Consider the following 14,542-nt stretch of genomic DNA (forward strand, 5'->3'; position numbering starts at 1 on the left):
GACAAGCAGTTGAATCGGCAAGTTCTTTTCAAACATAAGTCTCCCAGGAACTGTTTATGTTGTGTTGATTAGCAGAGTTTTTGGACTAATTAGATTTGGTTCATATTGTAATGAATGATAACCAGCATATAACGTTTTAATTTGGTGATTGACAAAGAAATAAGAAAGGCGAATAGTAAAACAAATATATGTAACATAATTACTCAAAAGTCGGTGCAATTTTGTCGCAGTATGTATCCACAGAATAATTCTTAATTACTTTCTTGAAATCGCACATATATTTGCATATAGCGTAAGCTAAAGGGGTCTCCTATTTACGTAAAATTAAGCAAAAGCGCCGCACGACCTCCGCCATCCATGATCAATATTGAAGTAGCATTTAGCCGAGGCTACTAGAAAGTTTGACACGGTAATACATGCTTTTATTGTCTGATTAACAAGTGAGAATTTGTTTTATCTTTGTCCAAAAACTTGTTTGGAGCCAACCTTTTGGGCCGGTCTCACACTTCGAAACACTGGGATGACGATCTTGCCCGATTACAATAAGCAACTTGAGATGCTCACACATATTTTTTGGTATACATTTATAAAGATAACGAAAAAGTCTTTTATGAGGACCAGTCTTGATCTTTTGAACTCACCTTTTCTTCTATTTAATTCTTTAAGAACATATAACGCAAGCCTAACAGCATAAACAATTATTAACAGCTTACAGTTGATATGGTAGTACAATTGCAACATTCCGCAGTAAAAAGTAATAGAAGCCTAAACTGTAAAAGAGCACAACTTCGTGTAACTGGATATCTTCATGTTGCAGAGACAAGGCATTTATAATATATCATCCCAGCATATCACTAGACTTGAATGCAGATATGCAGCTCCAAGGGATTGCTCATTTCTCAACATGTTGCATCTTCTAGTGGAACGCCGTCAAAAGTGGAGACTTTGACCGAATGAATAGGGATCAATTGATAGACGTTTCTCTTGAAGAGAAATCAGTGTTTCACCTCTCTATGGAGGCATGCTCGGATGATCAATCGATGGAGGCAGAAATTACTCAAAAGACAAGGGATCAAACAAGGCAGGGAAATTGCAATGCCATATTACAACTAGTATACCTTCTTAAAGAATGTTAATCTCATCATTTCTTAGTTTTCCAAAAATACATGGGGAGCCTCCATAAATTTTCTTTACTTTTTCTTTGAAGAGCGATTCGTGGATTTTCTCAACTCCAAAGAAGGTAAGCAGCCTTTGAGGGGTGACTGTAGAAATACTGAAGATGTCGATAACTTCTGCTGTCTTGTTGAAATTGAAGAGAGACAACTGAAAGCACTTCTCAGCCTTCTCTTCTCACTGACATATTCTGGGCCATTTGGTTCGTCTTCGACAGCAGCAACTTTTAAAGCATCAGGTAACATGCAGTTGAATGCTGAACCTATGTAGAGAAAATAACATAAGCATATCATACACAATACTCCTGCGTTTTATTTTATATCCCGGTATTCATTTGGGCACAGAGTTTAAGAGAAATAAGGCCTTTTGGCACATATTGAAAGAAGCGTTGGAACTTGTGGTTCATGCTATGATATACTTCTATAGATATAAAAGAATGCCATTAGAACGGAAGGTTGAGGTTAAAGATTTCTCGATAGTATGTTTGGCAAATCAATTTGAAAAACACTTACGCAATATTATAGCAATATTTTCTCCTTTGCCAAAGTTCCAAAAGTGTTTTTGGGGAAAAACTATTTTTTTTTAGCGTCTGAAAAACAGCCTCTGCTATTACTAAAGCACATATTTTTTTCCTAAAAGCTTGGCCAAATACCACCATCTCTAAAATAAGAACTTTTAAAAAAATAAGCACTTCTGACTTCTTAGAAGCTTGGCCAAACAGGCCATAAGAGAGGGGAAATGCGACATAAAATGGAACATAACTAGTTAATAAGCTTTTCTGAAAAAAGAGAACAAAGTTATCTTTCCAAGCTAATTCAGAAGAGGTGGAATGGCAAAGGGATACCTAATTTTGCAAGACGGTTCACCCATTTAGGAATCTTTTTCCCGGTCAGCTTGTAGCATATATCCTTGCAAAAATGGTTGCAGTTCTTCACAATCAAGTGATACGAGTCACCGTTATAGGCAGCAGCTTGATGTTCAATAAACTCTCTAACCTGATTCGGATCCAACTTTGTAGTACCAATAAATATTGACTTCCTAAACATAAATCCAGGACATTGCCGCGGTTCAACTTCAAAGACACCACTGGTTGGGTAATCATGAGCTCCAAATGCGTATTCTACACCATGAACTGGAGAAGTATATGTTACAGTAGTTGAAGTTCAAAAATATGAAGCATAGAAGATAGAGACTAATTATGGCAGCTGATCAACTCATAATTCTCTTTTTTCATGTTGAAGTTTCACTGATTAACTTTGAAAACTTTTTTGAAATAGCAAGTACAAGGCTTCTCCTTGAAATATGAACCATAATAATGTTCAAACTTCATTATTAGAGGCAAATGGGAGAGCTCCACTGAACTTCTAGAAATAAAAGAAGTTTGTTAAGGAAATGTGTAATTTATATCTGTAGAATATATTACTTATCAATCACTTGAAAACATCCCCGCAAAAAATATCACTTGAAAACATCCATTACTCATCACTATGCCTAGAGACAAAATAAAATCTACCCGCGTCCAAAGCCAAAAAAAGTCCTCCATTTAGTCTTATACACCAATTAAACATCCCACCATGAAACACACAAAACAGGAAGGGTCTGTTTGTAAAGCCACCTTGTAATTGGAACTTGGTGTAATTAAACATATTGTAGGTACCAAGAAATACTCTAGATGAAAAGAGGTGATTATTCTATTGACTAGGAAAATACTATAGCACCAAAACTGTAGAACCGAGAGGTGCCAAATTCTATAACACATCAAAAGTAAAAATCTACGAACAAACTTGATGCAAACCAAATATTTGCTAGACATGAAAATACAACGAATAAGCTCCAATGCATGCTCATATATATACCAATCAAATAGAGATTCGAATAGAATAAACAGCTTCTTAGTTCTAGTGAGATCACCAATACTAATTAAGACACTACATGGATATAACCTAAAGGCAAGTTTCAGATCCTGAATTTAAGCATCACAAACCTTTCTAATCTTATTATAGCTAAATGACATATACGACAGACAAACATATGATAATATGGTATATATAATCTTGTAGGTGCAATCCCCTCATTAAACAATCAGTAATATCCACGTATAAGATAGGAAAAGGATCCATATAGAACCATATATTTACAAGAAAAAGGATAATTTCCCTAGGTGCACTCTGACATAATTGACGGTGAATGGCTAAAACGAAGTAAAGAGGAAAAACTAAATAATGCCTCTTACCTTCAACACCAGAATGGAAGATACCAAAGCCAGCCCAGTAGACATAGTTATTCATAGGTGTCAAGTCATACACATTGAGACAAACTGGTGTCTCATCAGGATCAAAACGATCCGACTTCGTTTTGGGAAGCAAACAAAAATGTGCTGATGATTTGTTCTTCAGACGGAGGGGCGTGCACGATTTCCATCCTTCCTTTGAATTTAATGACATTTTCCTTTTACTATTGCAAAATAAGATTCACTCAAAGCCCACCAGCCTCTTGTACATCTGCATGAACAGAAAAGCATAAGTGAAACTTGCACCAGGTAAAGTTCAATAACACCAATGTCTCTATGTATCGACCAATGATATCAGTTAAATATAAGAAGCGCAAAGCAAAAGGGTAAATCACTGGAGCATGTTTTCCATCTAAAAGGACATATCATTCTGCTTCATATTTGAAGCATTATACATCAATTACAATTTGGATGCACTGAAGACAAAGAGAGGTGTCTAGATTTGTTACCCCCCAAGCTCGAGTTGACATACAGAACTTTGGATTATATACAAGTTTGTCCCAACTTTCTCTAGTAAGAACTAGTATATAATAATAATAATAATAATAATAATAATAATAATAATAATAAATACTATAATAGGTGTTTTTTTTTTTATGCTTCTATTGAGCCGAGGGTCTCTCGGAAACAGCCATCCTACCTTGGTAGGAGTAAGGTCTGCGTACATTATACCCTCCCCAGACCCCAAGATGTGGGATTTCACTGGGCTGTTGTTGTTGTTGTACTATAATAGGTGTTTTTCTGCAAAGTTCTGTCATGTGTGCTGCGTCAGTCCAAAACCAAGACCAACCCATTTGGGAAAAACTTTAGCCTTGTGCTTTCGAGAAATTTGCTTCCCTTACTTAAACTACTTTCAGAAAAAAATTCACCTTCAATAGAAAAAAGAGGGAAAGATAACGCTACATAATTGACCACTAAATTTAGCATGGTGAACACTGTATATTAACCTGGAATCTGTCTTCTGATTGATCTAATGCATTATATACGAAGCCAAAGGGTAAAAAAAACATGCTGGTAACGAAACTACAATATGCCAGCTATATCTAACTTCATTTCGTCCATCCAAAAAAACAAGTTGTATCGGCATGCCATTAAAATATGTGCATTATAACCAAGTCCTTTGGCAGCAACTTTTCTCCATCCAACTTCATGTCAGATCATTAAACCATTGCACTCGAGGTAACACATTACAACCTTTGGGCCATGCACGTTTTAATTCCTTAAAGCAGAGACATCACGAAATTGCGGACTCTTTTTGTGTATTAAAGTGGGGAATATATTTAGCTAACAGTCTGCTTTTACTAGTTGTGTTAGCAGGTCTATGATACAGCTTGATCCGTTGAGGATAATATATAAATATAGCTGTTGCCACCTGTCATTTTAACCACCTGCCTCTGTGACAGGGCCCTACTATGACTTCTTAATGGAACCTTGAATTGTTCAATTAACAAATGAATATCTCGCAACACAGGCAACTGAACTTTGAACAGTTGAGGAGGACTCTTTCATTTCCAAGAAAGTCAACTTTGTGGCATTAGTGGGAAGCAACTAATCCAGTATATAATCCTTCTTTTCTCATATTGCAGCTCTTTCTTGAAGGTGCTTTCAATTCAAAGCAGAATTGAAAGTTCAATTTGAATTAAGCTTATTTGTTAGATATTTGCTAATACACTACAGATATAGACAATCCAATTGTATGGTAGTACAAGTTTAATCAGACAACGACCATTCATTAACCATAACTAGCCTCCCTCAAACAAAACAAAAAAAGAAGAATACACATTGATAATTACCTTTAACTACATGATGGCAATTTTTACCAAAGTTGAAAAGCAGTAAATTGAGTTGACTATTCTTCTTCTTTGATGACTTGGTTTACTGGTGACTTTCTAGTCCAAAGCCAAGTGAAAAAAGGGCAAGAAAATAAATGACTGCTCAAAAAGGAAATCAGAAAGTAGTTTGACCAAAGTGTTTTTTACATGATCATTGAAAATATTGATATCATTAAAAAACCCCACATTTGGAAATTCAGATAGAAGAAGGGGTTGAGAGTTCGTAAGCCAAAAGAAAAGTTATGAAGTAAGCAGATCTCATAAAATTATAAATATCCCAAAATAACAAAAAATAAAAAATAAATTTCTGTCCTTTTTGGACAAGTAATCACCACCTAGCAAAGAAATAAACAGTTCACTGTTGAACATTAATTAAACAATTAAACTTCTCCCCCTTTTGACAAGTAATCACCACATAGCAAAGAAAATAAACCGTTCACTGTTCCTTCAAATAAAAAAAGAGCTAGTATTTTTTTACTCCTGAGATTAGATTCAGACATTAACAGTAAGCTTTTTGTCCTCCAAATATTTCATACAAATCCCAGTTCTGAAATGCTGCTTTCTAAAGTAAAGGCTAATAAAATTAAGGTAATAAACCCAACAAGGTGCAAATTTTAAGCACTTAGAAGAAAAAATGAAAAATTATGAGAGATTAACATCTTCAACTTGTAAAAAGACAAGTATATATATCAGATCTCACAGCAAGATTAAAACATTTGCAGTGAACAAAAAGATTCAACCAATTCTTGAACAAGAAAGTGCAGGTTCACAAACTATCAAAGTTGCCCAACAAAAAAAAAAAAAAAACTAAAATGTGGACAGAAAAGTTTGATAAAAATCCAAACTTTGCAGATAACAGGATTCAAAAGTCATTCATATTATTTACAGAAACATTAGAAGAAAAAAGAAGAGAAAGATGAAAATTTTGGATAAAAGACTTACGATTTTCCATTAGAAGAGAGACCAAAGACTCCAGCTTTGAGCTTTTCTTGAGCAATATACACAAGTAATCAACTATAATGCAATTAGTGGAATAGAAAAAGAAAAAAAAAACAGAGCAACCTTAATATGGGGCTAGTATTAGTCTGTCCATGAGTAATTGACACACATACATGTTTTTTTTTCTTTCTGACAATGACCACAGAGATATTACAACTGCAAAAAGCTCTGAAATCACGGGAATAATCTTGTTTGAACACAAGTAAAGTAAATTCTGCTTACTATTTAAGTACTAAAAGAAAGCAGAAAACAAAACAGAAGAGGAATTTTGAAGGGACCCCAGATTTTCAGAAATGAAACAGAAACTGACAAAAGAGAGAAAACACTCAGACACACACACTGTCTTTCTATCTCTCTCTTCTTTATTTTCATTAAGTAATTCTTATGGGATAATAACATTTTTAGTCCTTCAATTATTGATAAATGTTAAATTTGATTCATGTAATATATAATTTAATACATTGAACTCTTAAGTAATTGAAATGTGCGATTTTAGTCCCTCTATATAGGAAAAATATATTATTTCTAGAAGTATTCAACAACAACATACTCAGTGTAATTTTACAAGTGGGGTCTGAGAAGGTTATGGTGTACGCACACCTTACCTCTATTTTTTTGGGACAGAGAGATTGTTTCCGAAAGATTATCGGCTAAAAAAAAAGGAAAAGAAAAGAATTTGAAGCAGGTTGCAAGAAAAAAATATGACAACGAAATAACAAGAAGTATATGACCCTTGTTATATGAAGTATATGACCCTTAAATATGAAGTAACAATACAAGTATTCTTCTTTACGTATTTTTTTTTCTTGTAGTTTCTTGTCCTTTGATTTTTGTTTTTATTTACTCTCTCTCTTGTTCTTCGCTTAGCACACTGTTGTGTTGTAGTCACTGTTTTCTTTTTCCTATTTGACTTGCTTTGTTATTGCTTTATTCTGAGCCGAGAGTCTATCGAAAACAACCTCTCTACTCCCAAAGTAGGGATAAAGTCTGCGTATACTCTACCCTCCTCAGACCCTACTTGTGGAGTTATGCTAGATATGTTGTTGTTGTAATTAAATAGTAGTGAAATGATTAACAATTCAAGAAAGATTTGTACATATTCACTACTAAAGGGATCAATAGTGAATATTTTAAGTAATTAAAGGTTAAATGTGCGTAAACATATACTGTTAGAACTAAAATTGATATTTATTAATAACTGAGGGATCAAATACTATTATCCTTTATTATTGTGATCTTTAAAAGCTCAAATGGCTCCGAGAATAAAGTCTCTGTTTCTATTTTTATTCCTTCGCCGTGTATGTTACAGCTCTTGGAATAAAGTTAAAATCAGACAAGGAAAGTTACAATAGAGTAAATGACAAGCTAAAATTGATCCAAATTTCATGAAAAGACATGGGGAAATTTTTGCAAAGTAAAAGAAAAAGGTTGGCTGTATTTTGGTATACCTGTTTATAGGGTAATTTATCCTACAAATAATAATAATATCCTTCAAATAAGGTTTTCTTTCTAAAGGGTAAAAGTTCAAATTTGCCACTAATCCTAATTTGTTCAAATTTGCCACTAATCCTAATTTTATCATTCGTTAATAGTTGAGATTAAATCCATCATTCGCCTTGCCAAATTAGCTCACATATGCCCTTATACACCGACAAAGCAATAGTTGTTCCTAAATTATTTCTGTAAAATTTTGACCGGTTATACCTTTTTGAGATAATTATTTAATTAAAAACATCGTTTATCTTTCTTATAACTTATGGACCTTTTAGACCATGCTCTAATTTTTTATTTTTTTTTAATCATGAACATCTTATGAGAAGATGTTAGATCACCATTTAAAAATTTATAGACTTAGACGACCGTCTAAATAGTTGAGATTAAATCCATCATTCGCCTTGACAAATTAGCTCACATATGCCCTTATCCACCGACAAAGCAATAGTTGTTCCTAAATTATTTCTGTAAAATTTTGACCGGTTATACCTTTTTGAGATAATTATTTAATTAACGACATCGTTTATCTTTCTTATAACTTATGGACCTTTTAGACCATGCTCTAAAAGTTTTTTTTTTTTTTTTTTGCAACCTGAACATCTTATGAGAAGATGTTAGATCACCAATTCACCATTTAAAAATTTATAGACTTAGACGATAGTCTAGTGATTTGTCAATCTTAAAAACTATATTTACATATTTTGTGCCCTAAAAAGGCATTTGCTTCAATGAACCGTGAAATTCTAATACAATAATTAGCACTTGAGGACTACCACGTGCCAAAAAATTTACTTTACCTTTCGTTTTACCAACTCCTCTCCCTAAAGACGGATATAAGGAGCCGTTTGGACATGCTTTAAAATCAGGATGATTTGAAGTTGAAGTTTTGTTTAGACATGCAATTTGAATTTCTTAAATTGTATTTTTCATAGACGCAAAACCCCACAAGTTGTGAAAACCATCAAAAATTTCTCAATTCTTATGCAATCTTACCAATGAGCAAATCATAGTTCATAACAAAATTAATACGCTACTAGAGTCTAGAAGGCCTTTCTAAAAAATACAACATCAATTGATCCAACTTTAGTTCAATAAAAAGGAAAATTGAACATGAGTTCTAGAGTAACTACTCTATAATATAATCCTTCCACATGGCTGGTAAATGGTTGGTAAGTATGGTAAGTATAAATATACTACCAACTTGCAGATCTTTTTTAATATTTTATATAAATGATTGGTGTACATGGTTGGTAAATATATCTACCAACTACTGATTTTTTGTTACAAGATATAAACTTATGGGTCAGTGTTACATTTTGAAAAAATTGAAATCATGATTTGAAATCCCAGATCATACCATTTTGGAGATTTGAGATTTGATATCATGATATGAAGTTGAAGTTGAAATTTTATGCAAATTCCGTAGACAACCACTGATTTGAAATCATAATTTCATATCGCATGGCCAAACACCTACTAAAATTCTTTGAACATGGATGCACCACTAAAAAAAAAAAAAAAAAAAGAGCATTAAGTGAGAATGGTCTTTGTTCATCTACGTATAACTAAGCTTTCCACCAAGTGCACTAACCAACCTTTTTGGAACAGGGGTGACAATAACTAATATTAGATCAATTTTAGAAAATATGTACATTAAAAACCTAATTCTACGAAGAGACCATGAGTGTTGACACCCAATTTTGTCCCGCCTCTCCTCCGAAATACCTATTTACGCTTCTAATATTTTTGGAAAATAAAAAAAAAATATATATATATTATATTTTACTATAATTACTAGCCTCTTATCAATACCGGCGTTTCATTATTCTATTACAGTTACTAGCCATCATTATCATTATTATTATTATTATTATTATTATTATTATTATTATTAGTATTATTATTATTTATTACTATTATTATAATTCACAATTTTTTATCATTTCGACATTTTACCAGCTTACGCACACGCATCGCATTTATCTTTGCATAATTAAATAATAGTATTTATTTTACTGTGGATTTTCGAAATATTATTACACGGCTATTACAACGCCATTTTTTATCTGAGCATTAATGATTGCATATTTCATATTGAGCAATATTTTAACACAAGTTATTTAAACAGGCCTTTTATTTAAATTTAGAAGCCAAACTATTTCATGCACTCAGTCCGTATTTTTGATTTATCGGATCCCAAATCAACGCCCAATCAACTCATAAATATTTCTTGACCAGCCCATATTTTGATCCCAATTTTTTAGACCAGTCCGTGTTTTAATTCGCTATCCCATTCTTTTAATACCCGGTCCAAAAATTGACCCAGTCCACAAAAGGACTAGGTCCAGCCCATTTTCGTTCAAAATAAGGGAAACCCTAAAACGGTTTCCCTTCATTTCACTCTTCTCCTCCGCCGCGCACCCCTCCCTTTCTCTCCCTTTCCCTTTCTCCCTCTTCTCCGCTCCCCCCACTTGTTCCTGTTCCCCACCACCGCCGCCTACACCCGCTCCCACCTCCCTCTGTTCCCCACTTTCCCCTGTTCCCCGCTCCTCTCTCCTTTTTCTTCGACTCAAACGAGCCAAAACCCTATAAATGGTCGCGGCTTGAAATCGTTTAGAAGAGGTTGTGGAATCGCAGGAAATCCCCTAAGAATCACAGTTCTTGAACCCCAAAAACCCCCTATTTTATAGTTCTTTTTTTCGAATCACAGAATTCCCTGAAAATTAAGGTTCTGAAACAATTTTTTGAATCCCGAAAAGCTCTAAAATATGAGTCTTTTAGTCGCTTATAATTCCTAAAAATACGAGTTCTATTAGCAGTTTCGGTCTTGTTTTATCGTCAAATCAATTTTATTCTCGTTTACCTTGCTGCTGCTGCGAATCCGAGCATCGCAAACTCGGATTTGGCAGTGTTCGAGTGTAGATCGAAGATTCGAAGCCTCGCTTCGCTGCACCCGAAGAAGGTAACTTCTTCTCCTTAAGCCATTTTGCTTACAGTCAGGTCTACATATATGTCTACTCTGTTTGATGTTTTAGAGGAGCTCGTTTTAGTTTTGTTTGGGTACTGATTTTATTTTCTGTTTGTTATGTGTTTGTTAATATTTGTGATCGATGGTTAAAATTAATGGTTAGTTCAGCGTTGTTATGCAGTCTTAACATAACAAGTCTGTTTCCGTTCAGTTTAGTGTAATGTCGTTTGCTTAGCTGCTACTGTGTTATTATTTTAACATAGTCCAGTTTTCAGTTTGGTGTTAGTTTTGTCGTTGTGATTAGTCCTTAAGTATGTTATTGGCTCTTTTGTAAGTTTGGATGCTGTCTAGTATCCTATTTGAATGGTGTTCATGTTTAATTCATCTTAGTCATGTATCCTCACTCAATAAATTTAAATCATGTTTACTGGTCACTTTAACTTACAAAATAGTTTGATTAGTAGTAGCTTGAGTCATTGGCGCCTATATGAAACTCCTTTACTGTTAGCTATCCTCCATATTAGTATGATTCCTCTTTAGTTCAGTAAACCATGAGCCGGTCCAGCTGAATATTGATACCAGTACATTCATCCATTGGCATAGTTAAATAATTTCATGCTAATATAAATTATATATATGGTTGGCTTGCTATTTCTTAGAATGATGTTTGCTTTAGGCCAAGGTCAGTAACTTTTGTTTATCTTCCAGTTCTGGTGCGAGTCTGTTTTCTGTACTTAATCAGCTGTTTAGTTCAACTGTCGTTAGGATGCGCTCAAATGCTTATATGACGTAGTTTGTTGTTTCATCTGGTTGTTTGTTTGTTGTTAGTTTACCTCTGTTCTATTTTAGTTCAGTTTAAGACGTGTCGAATGTTTCTGATTAGTGTTTAATTTGTCTTATACTTCTAGTATGCCTGTTATAGTTTATTCATGCTTCATCCTATTTTCTAGAACTTGTTGTGGTTTCATGTTTGTACAATTGGACGAATGATTTAAGTATGAGACCGATTGGACATTGCTGATTGCTTATAGGTTCAATCATTTCAATTTGGTTTAGGCAGTTTGCTACTTTGACTAACTGTATGATAGTTTAAGTTAAGCATTGGTCTGTCTCTTGTTGCCATTGTTGTAATCCAAATCTAGTCAAGTTGTTAGCATGTGAGGCAACTCTAATGTGATTTAGTCCATGATTTATTGATAAGTCATAAGTTGGTGAAATATGTAGAAAATTTCTAGCCATTACATGCCTGTTGTAACTTTAATTGTATCTTCGGTTCATTATGTGCTTTTTCTTAACTTTTGTTTAAAACCTGAAATGATTCAATTTCGATGCTTGATTGCCTTACATATTCAACCAGTTAGTGTATAACATTTATGAAAACAGCTTTCTGTTCGAATTATGGGGATTTTCCGGTCTTCCTCTTGACTGCTCTCTGGATGGTTCAGCATGCTTTCTTCTATGGTTATTGACTTCATCTAGAATGTTGGTTTTACCTGAGGAAGGATGGAATTACATATATTCATTTTGTTGTGTGTTTCTTGATTTGAAGAAGTAGGAATAAGATAGTTTTCGACACCATATTTCATTCACATCAAATGGACCAATCAGACATCAAATGAATATTTGTGGCTTTATAAATATTGAAATTTTCTTTAAAATCAGTCCTGCTCCTTTAATACTGCGTTGGTGATTCCATTGAGATTAAAATAAGTGTTGAAGCTCTGAATAAGTGAAATATGCTTTAGCTCACTTAAATCCTACTGCTTGTCTTGTTGAGTTTAAAACTAGATACTGAACTACTTAGGACCCCCTTAAGTATTAACAAACAAGCATGAACTTGGTGACCATGCATCTGCCTGTATGCCTTAGTCGATCTTGTCCTATCTTGAACTGTGCAAGGCTGCTCATTTCATCCTGATCATGCTAACAGCGTCATTTTAGGTTAACATGAACACATTTTTTGCTCTTATCTGCGGAGAGTTTGCTGGTGCTTTCCTTCGTGAACTTGCCTATGTTTCCGACATTGGCTGTTTCGGTCTTGTGTGTTAAATACTTGCCATGTTTAAGTCAGGCAATTGTAACCCCGTATGAACATCTAGTCATATATGATTAAAGTTTCTTGAAACATACAACCTGCAGGTTCCATCACATGCGAATACATTTTTATTTCATCTTGGTTTCGAGTAACTATCTGTCAAAGGGATTTAGAATCCTGCCCTGCTCGTTGTGGTTGTATGTTCATGTGTGGTATTAAATGATTCACGAATCATTCATAATTTGCAAATCCCTGTTATTGCTACTGCTATGCAATCTGTACCTTAGCCTATTTTGTAATTAGTTTTAGATGAAGCTCACTGCCATTGTCACGCAGATTCTATGCTTTAACATACATATTTTGTAATTATTTTTTCGATGCTCCTTGCCATTGCTGCACAGTTTATAGGCTCATAATATGCAACATGTTATAATCGTAGAACATGTAGCTTGTCCTGTCCTGAAAATTGAAATTGCCATTTATTTTTAGGCCTACTGGTTCGGGTTTGTTTCCTTATTTCTTTAAGTTTCTCTTTCTTGCACACTATAAATTATATCATTGTTCTAATTCTTTCCTTTTTTCTTTTCTTTTGCATGACATCTGGGGTTGCGAGGAGTCTCAAATGAGACTCGATTCCGCCGCGAGATCAAACGATCTCATTGCTCCATTCCGTGTTCCCGGTCCATAGAATTCGGTTATAAATGATTGAGAAAGGCTGCTGCGTTTTAGCATATCCTATGTGTTTATTTAATTATGTTTGTAGACTATTATTTAGCTACTTTAGAATAATCAATTTAGTGGGGGTTAACTTGGGACGTTAGTTCATACAATAATGGAAATCTTTCTTTTTTAGTTCAGTTCACGAAATGTTTTAGTATATGTATAAAAATGGAAACGGATGGTAGCTTGAGATAATAAAAATGTCTTTTTTTTCTCACGAAGTGTTCTTACTATATTTTTTAATGGACATTATTCTATACAACCATATAAGCCTTTTAATGCATATTTTGAAAGAAAATTAGTGCTCAATGTTTTCGAAGCCTTCATTTTCGCAAAGTGCCTAAATTAATTAAGGAAGGTTTGTTCATAAAGTTGTTTTTTTTTTTTGCATTAGCTGTTTATCTATTTTATATAGCTATTCAACATATTTTTTTAGTTTGTTAAAATTAATACCCCACCTTTGGAGTTATTTCAAATATTTATAAAACATTGCATAAACTCACATTTTCTTTCACTCATATGCAAAATTTATTATATTTTTTCTATAAGTCTTATTTTAAATAGCACATTTTATCCAAAGCCTTAATAATATTTATAAGTATTATTTTTAAATGGCATTATTATATTTTCCTTTAAAACCTTAATAATATCCATAACCAATTTTCTTAAGATTTAAGCAATACATTTAATCTAAATTAATTAACCTAAGTTTGGTCGGATAACCGTAAGTTAACGGATTCTAAAGGATGTCTAACCCCTTCCCTTTAGGATAATATAGAGCCCTTACCTAGAATCACATTGGTTAAGCAGACTATTAAGGGAGGTTTAGTTTTAACTTTACCTTAATTAACATCTTGGTGTCCTAATTCACCGTTAAATTAATTAGGTGGCGACTCCTTAAAACAAAATAAATAGGAATCACCAATATGTTGTACTCCTTAATTTAACCCGATTAAAATGGGGTGTGACAATGAGTTCGCGTGCCCTATAATTAAAGGTATAAATTCGCCTCTGCCTCTCCCCCTCCCCTT

General features: G+C 33.7%; 1 protein-coding gene across 2 annotated transcripts; it reads right to left on the bottom strand.

Moving 5' to 3' along the window:
• Positions 1–1,086: 1,086 nt before the first annotated feature.
• Positions 1,087–6,634, bottom strand: LOC132627980 (deSI-like protein At4g17486). 2 transcript variants are annotated; one of them, XM_060343633.1, is made up of 4 exons: positions 6,238–6,634; positions 3,407–3,674; positions 2,018–2,305; positions 1,087–1,435 (listed from the first exon to the last, which is right to left on the bottom strand). In XM_060343633.1, exons 2-4 carry the CDS (start codon positions 3,615–3,617, stop codon positions 1,191–1,193), a joined length of 744 nt encoding a protein of 247 aa, XP_060199616.1. In that variant the 5' UTR covers positions 3,618–3,674; positions 6,238–6,634; the 3' UTR covers positions 1,087–1,190. The 2 variants fall into 2 exon arrangements, with proteins under 2 accessions (XP_060199616.1, XP_060199617.1); XM_060343634.1 differs by lacking the exon at positions 6,238–6,634 and adding an exon at positions 5,257–5,507.
• Between the last annotated feature and the right edge of the window lie 7,908 nt (positions 6,635–14,542).

This window comes from Lycium barbarum, chromosome 2 (assembly GCF_019175385.1).
Source record: "Lycium barbarum isolate Lr01 chromosome 2, ASM1917538v2, whole genome shotgun sequence".
Classification (NCBI taxonomy): domain Eukaryota; kingdom Viridiplantae; phylum Streptophyta; class Magnoliopsida; order Solanales; family Solanaceae; genus Lycium; species Lycium barbarum.

Bases quoted from the DNA above. Each gene is read 5' to 3' on its own strand.
- LOC132627980 (XM_060343633.1), bottom strand. From the start codon at position 3,617: ATGTCATTAAATTCAAAGGAAGGATGGAAATCGTGCACGCCCCTCCGT. The intron at 2,306-3,406 runs GTAAGAGGCATT...ATACTTCTCCAG, and splicing joins CTTCCATTCTGGTGTTGAAG to TTCATGGTGTAGAATACGCA. The intron at 1,436-2,017 runs GTATCCCTTTGC...TTCTCTACATAG, and splicing joins GAACCGTCTTGCAAAATTAG to GTTCAGCATTCAACTGCATG.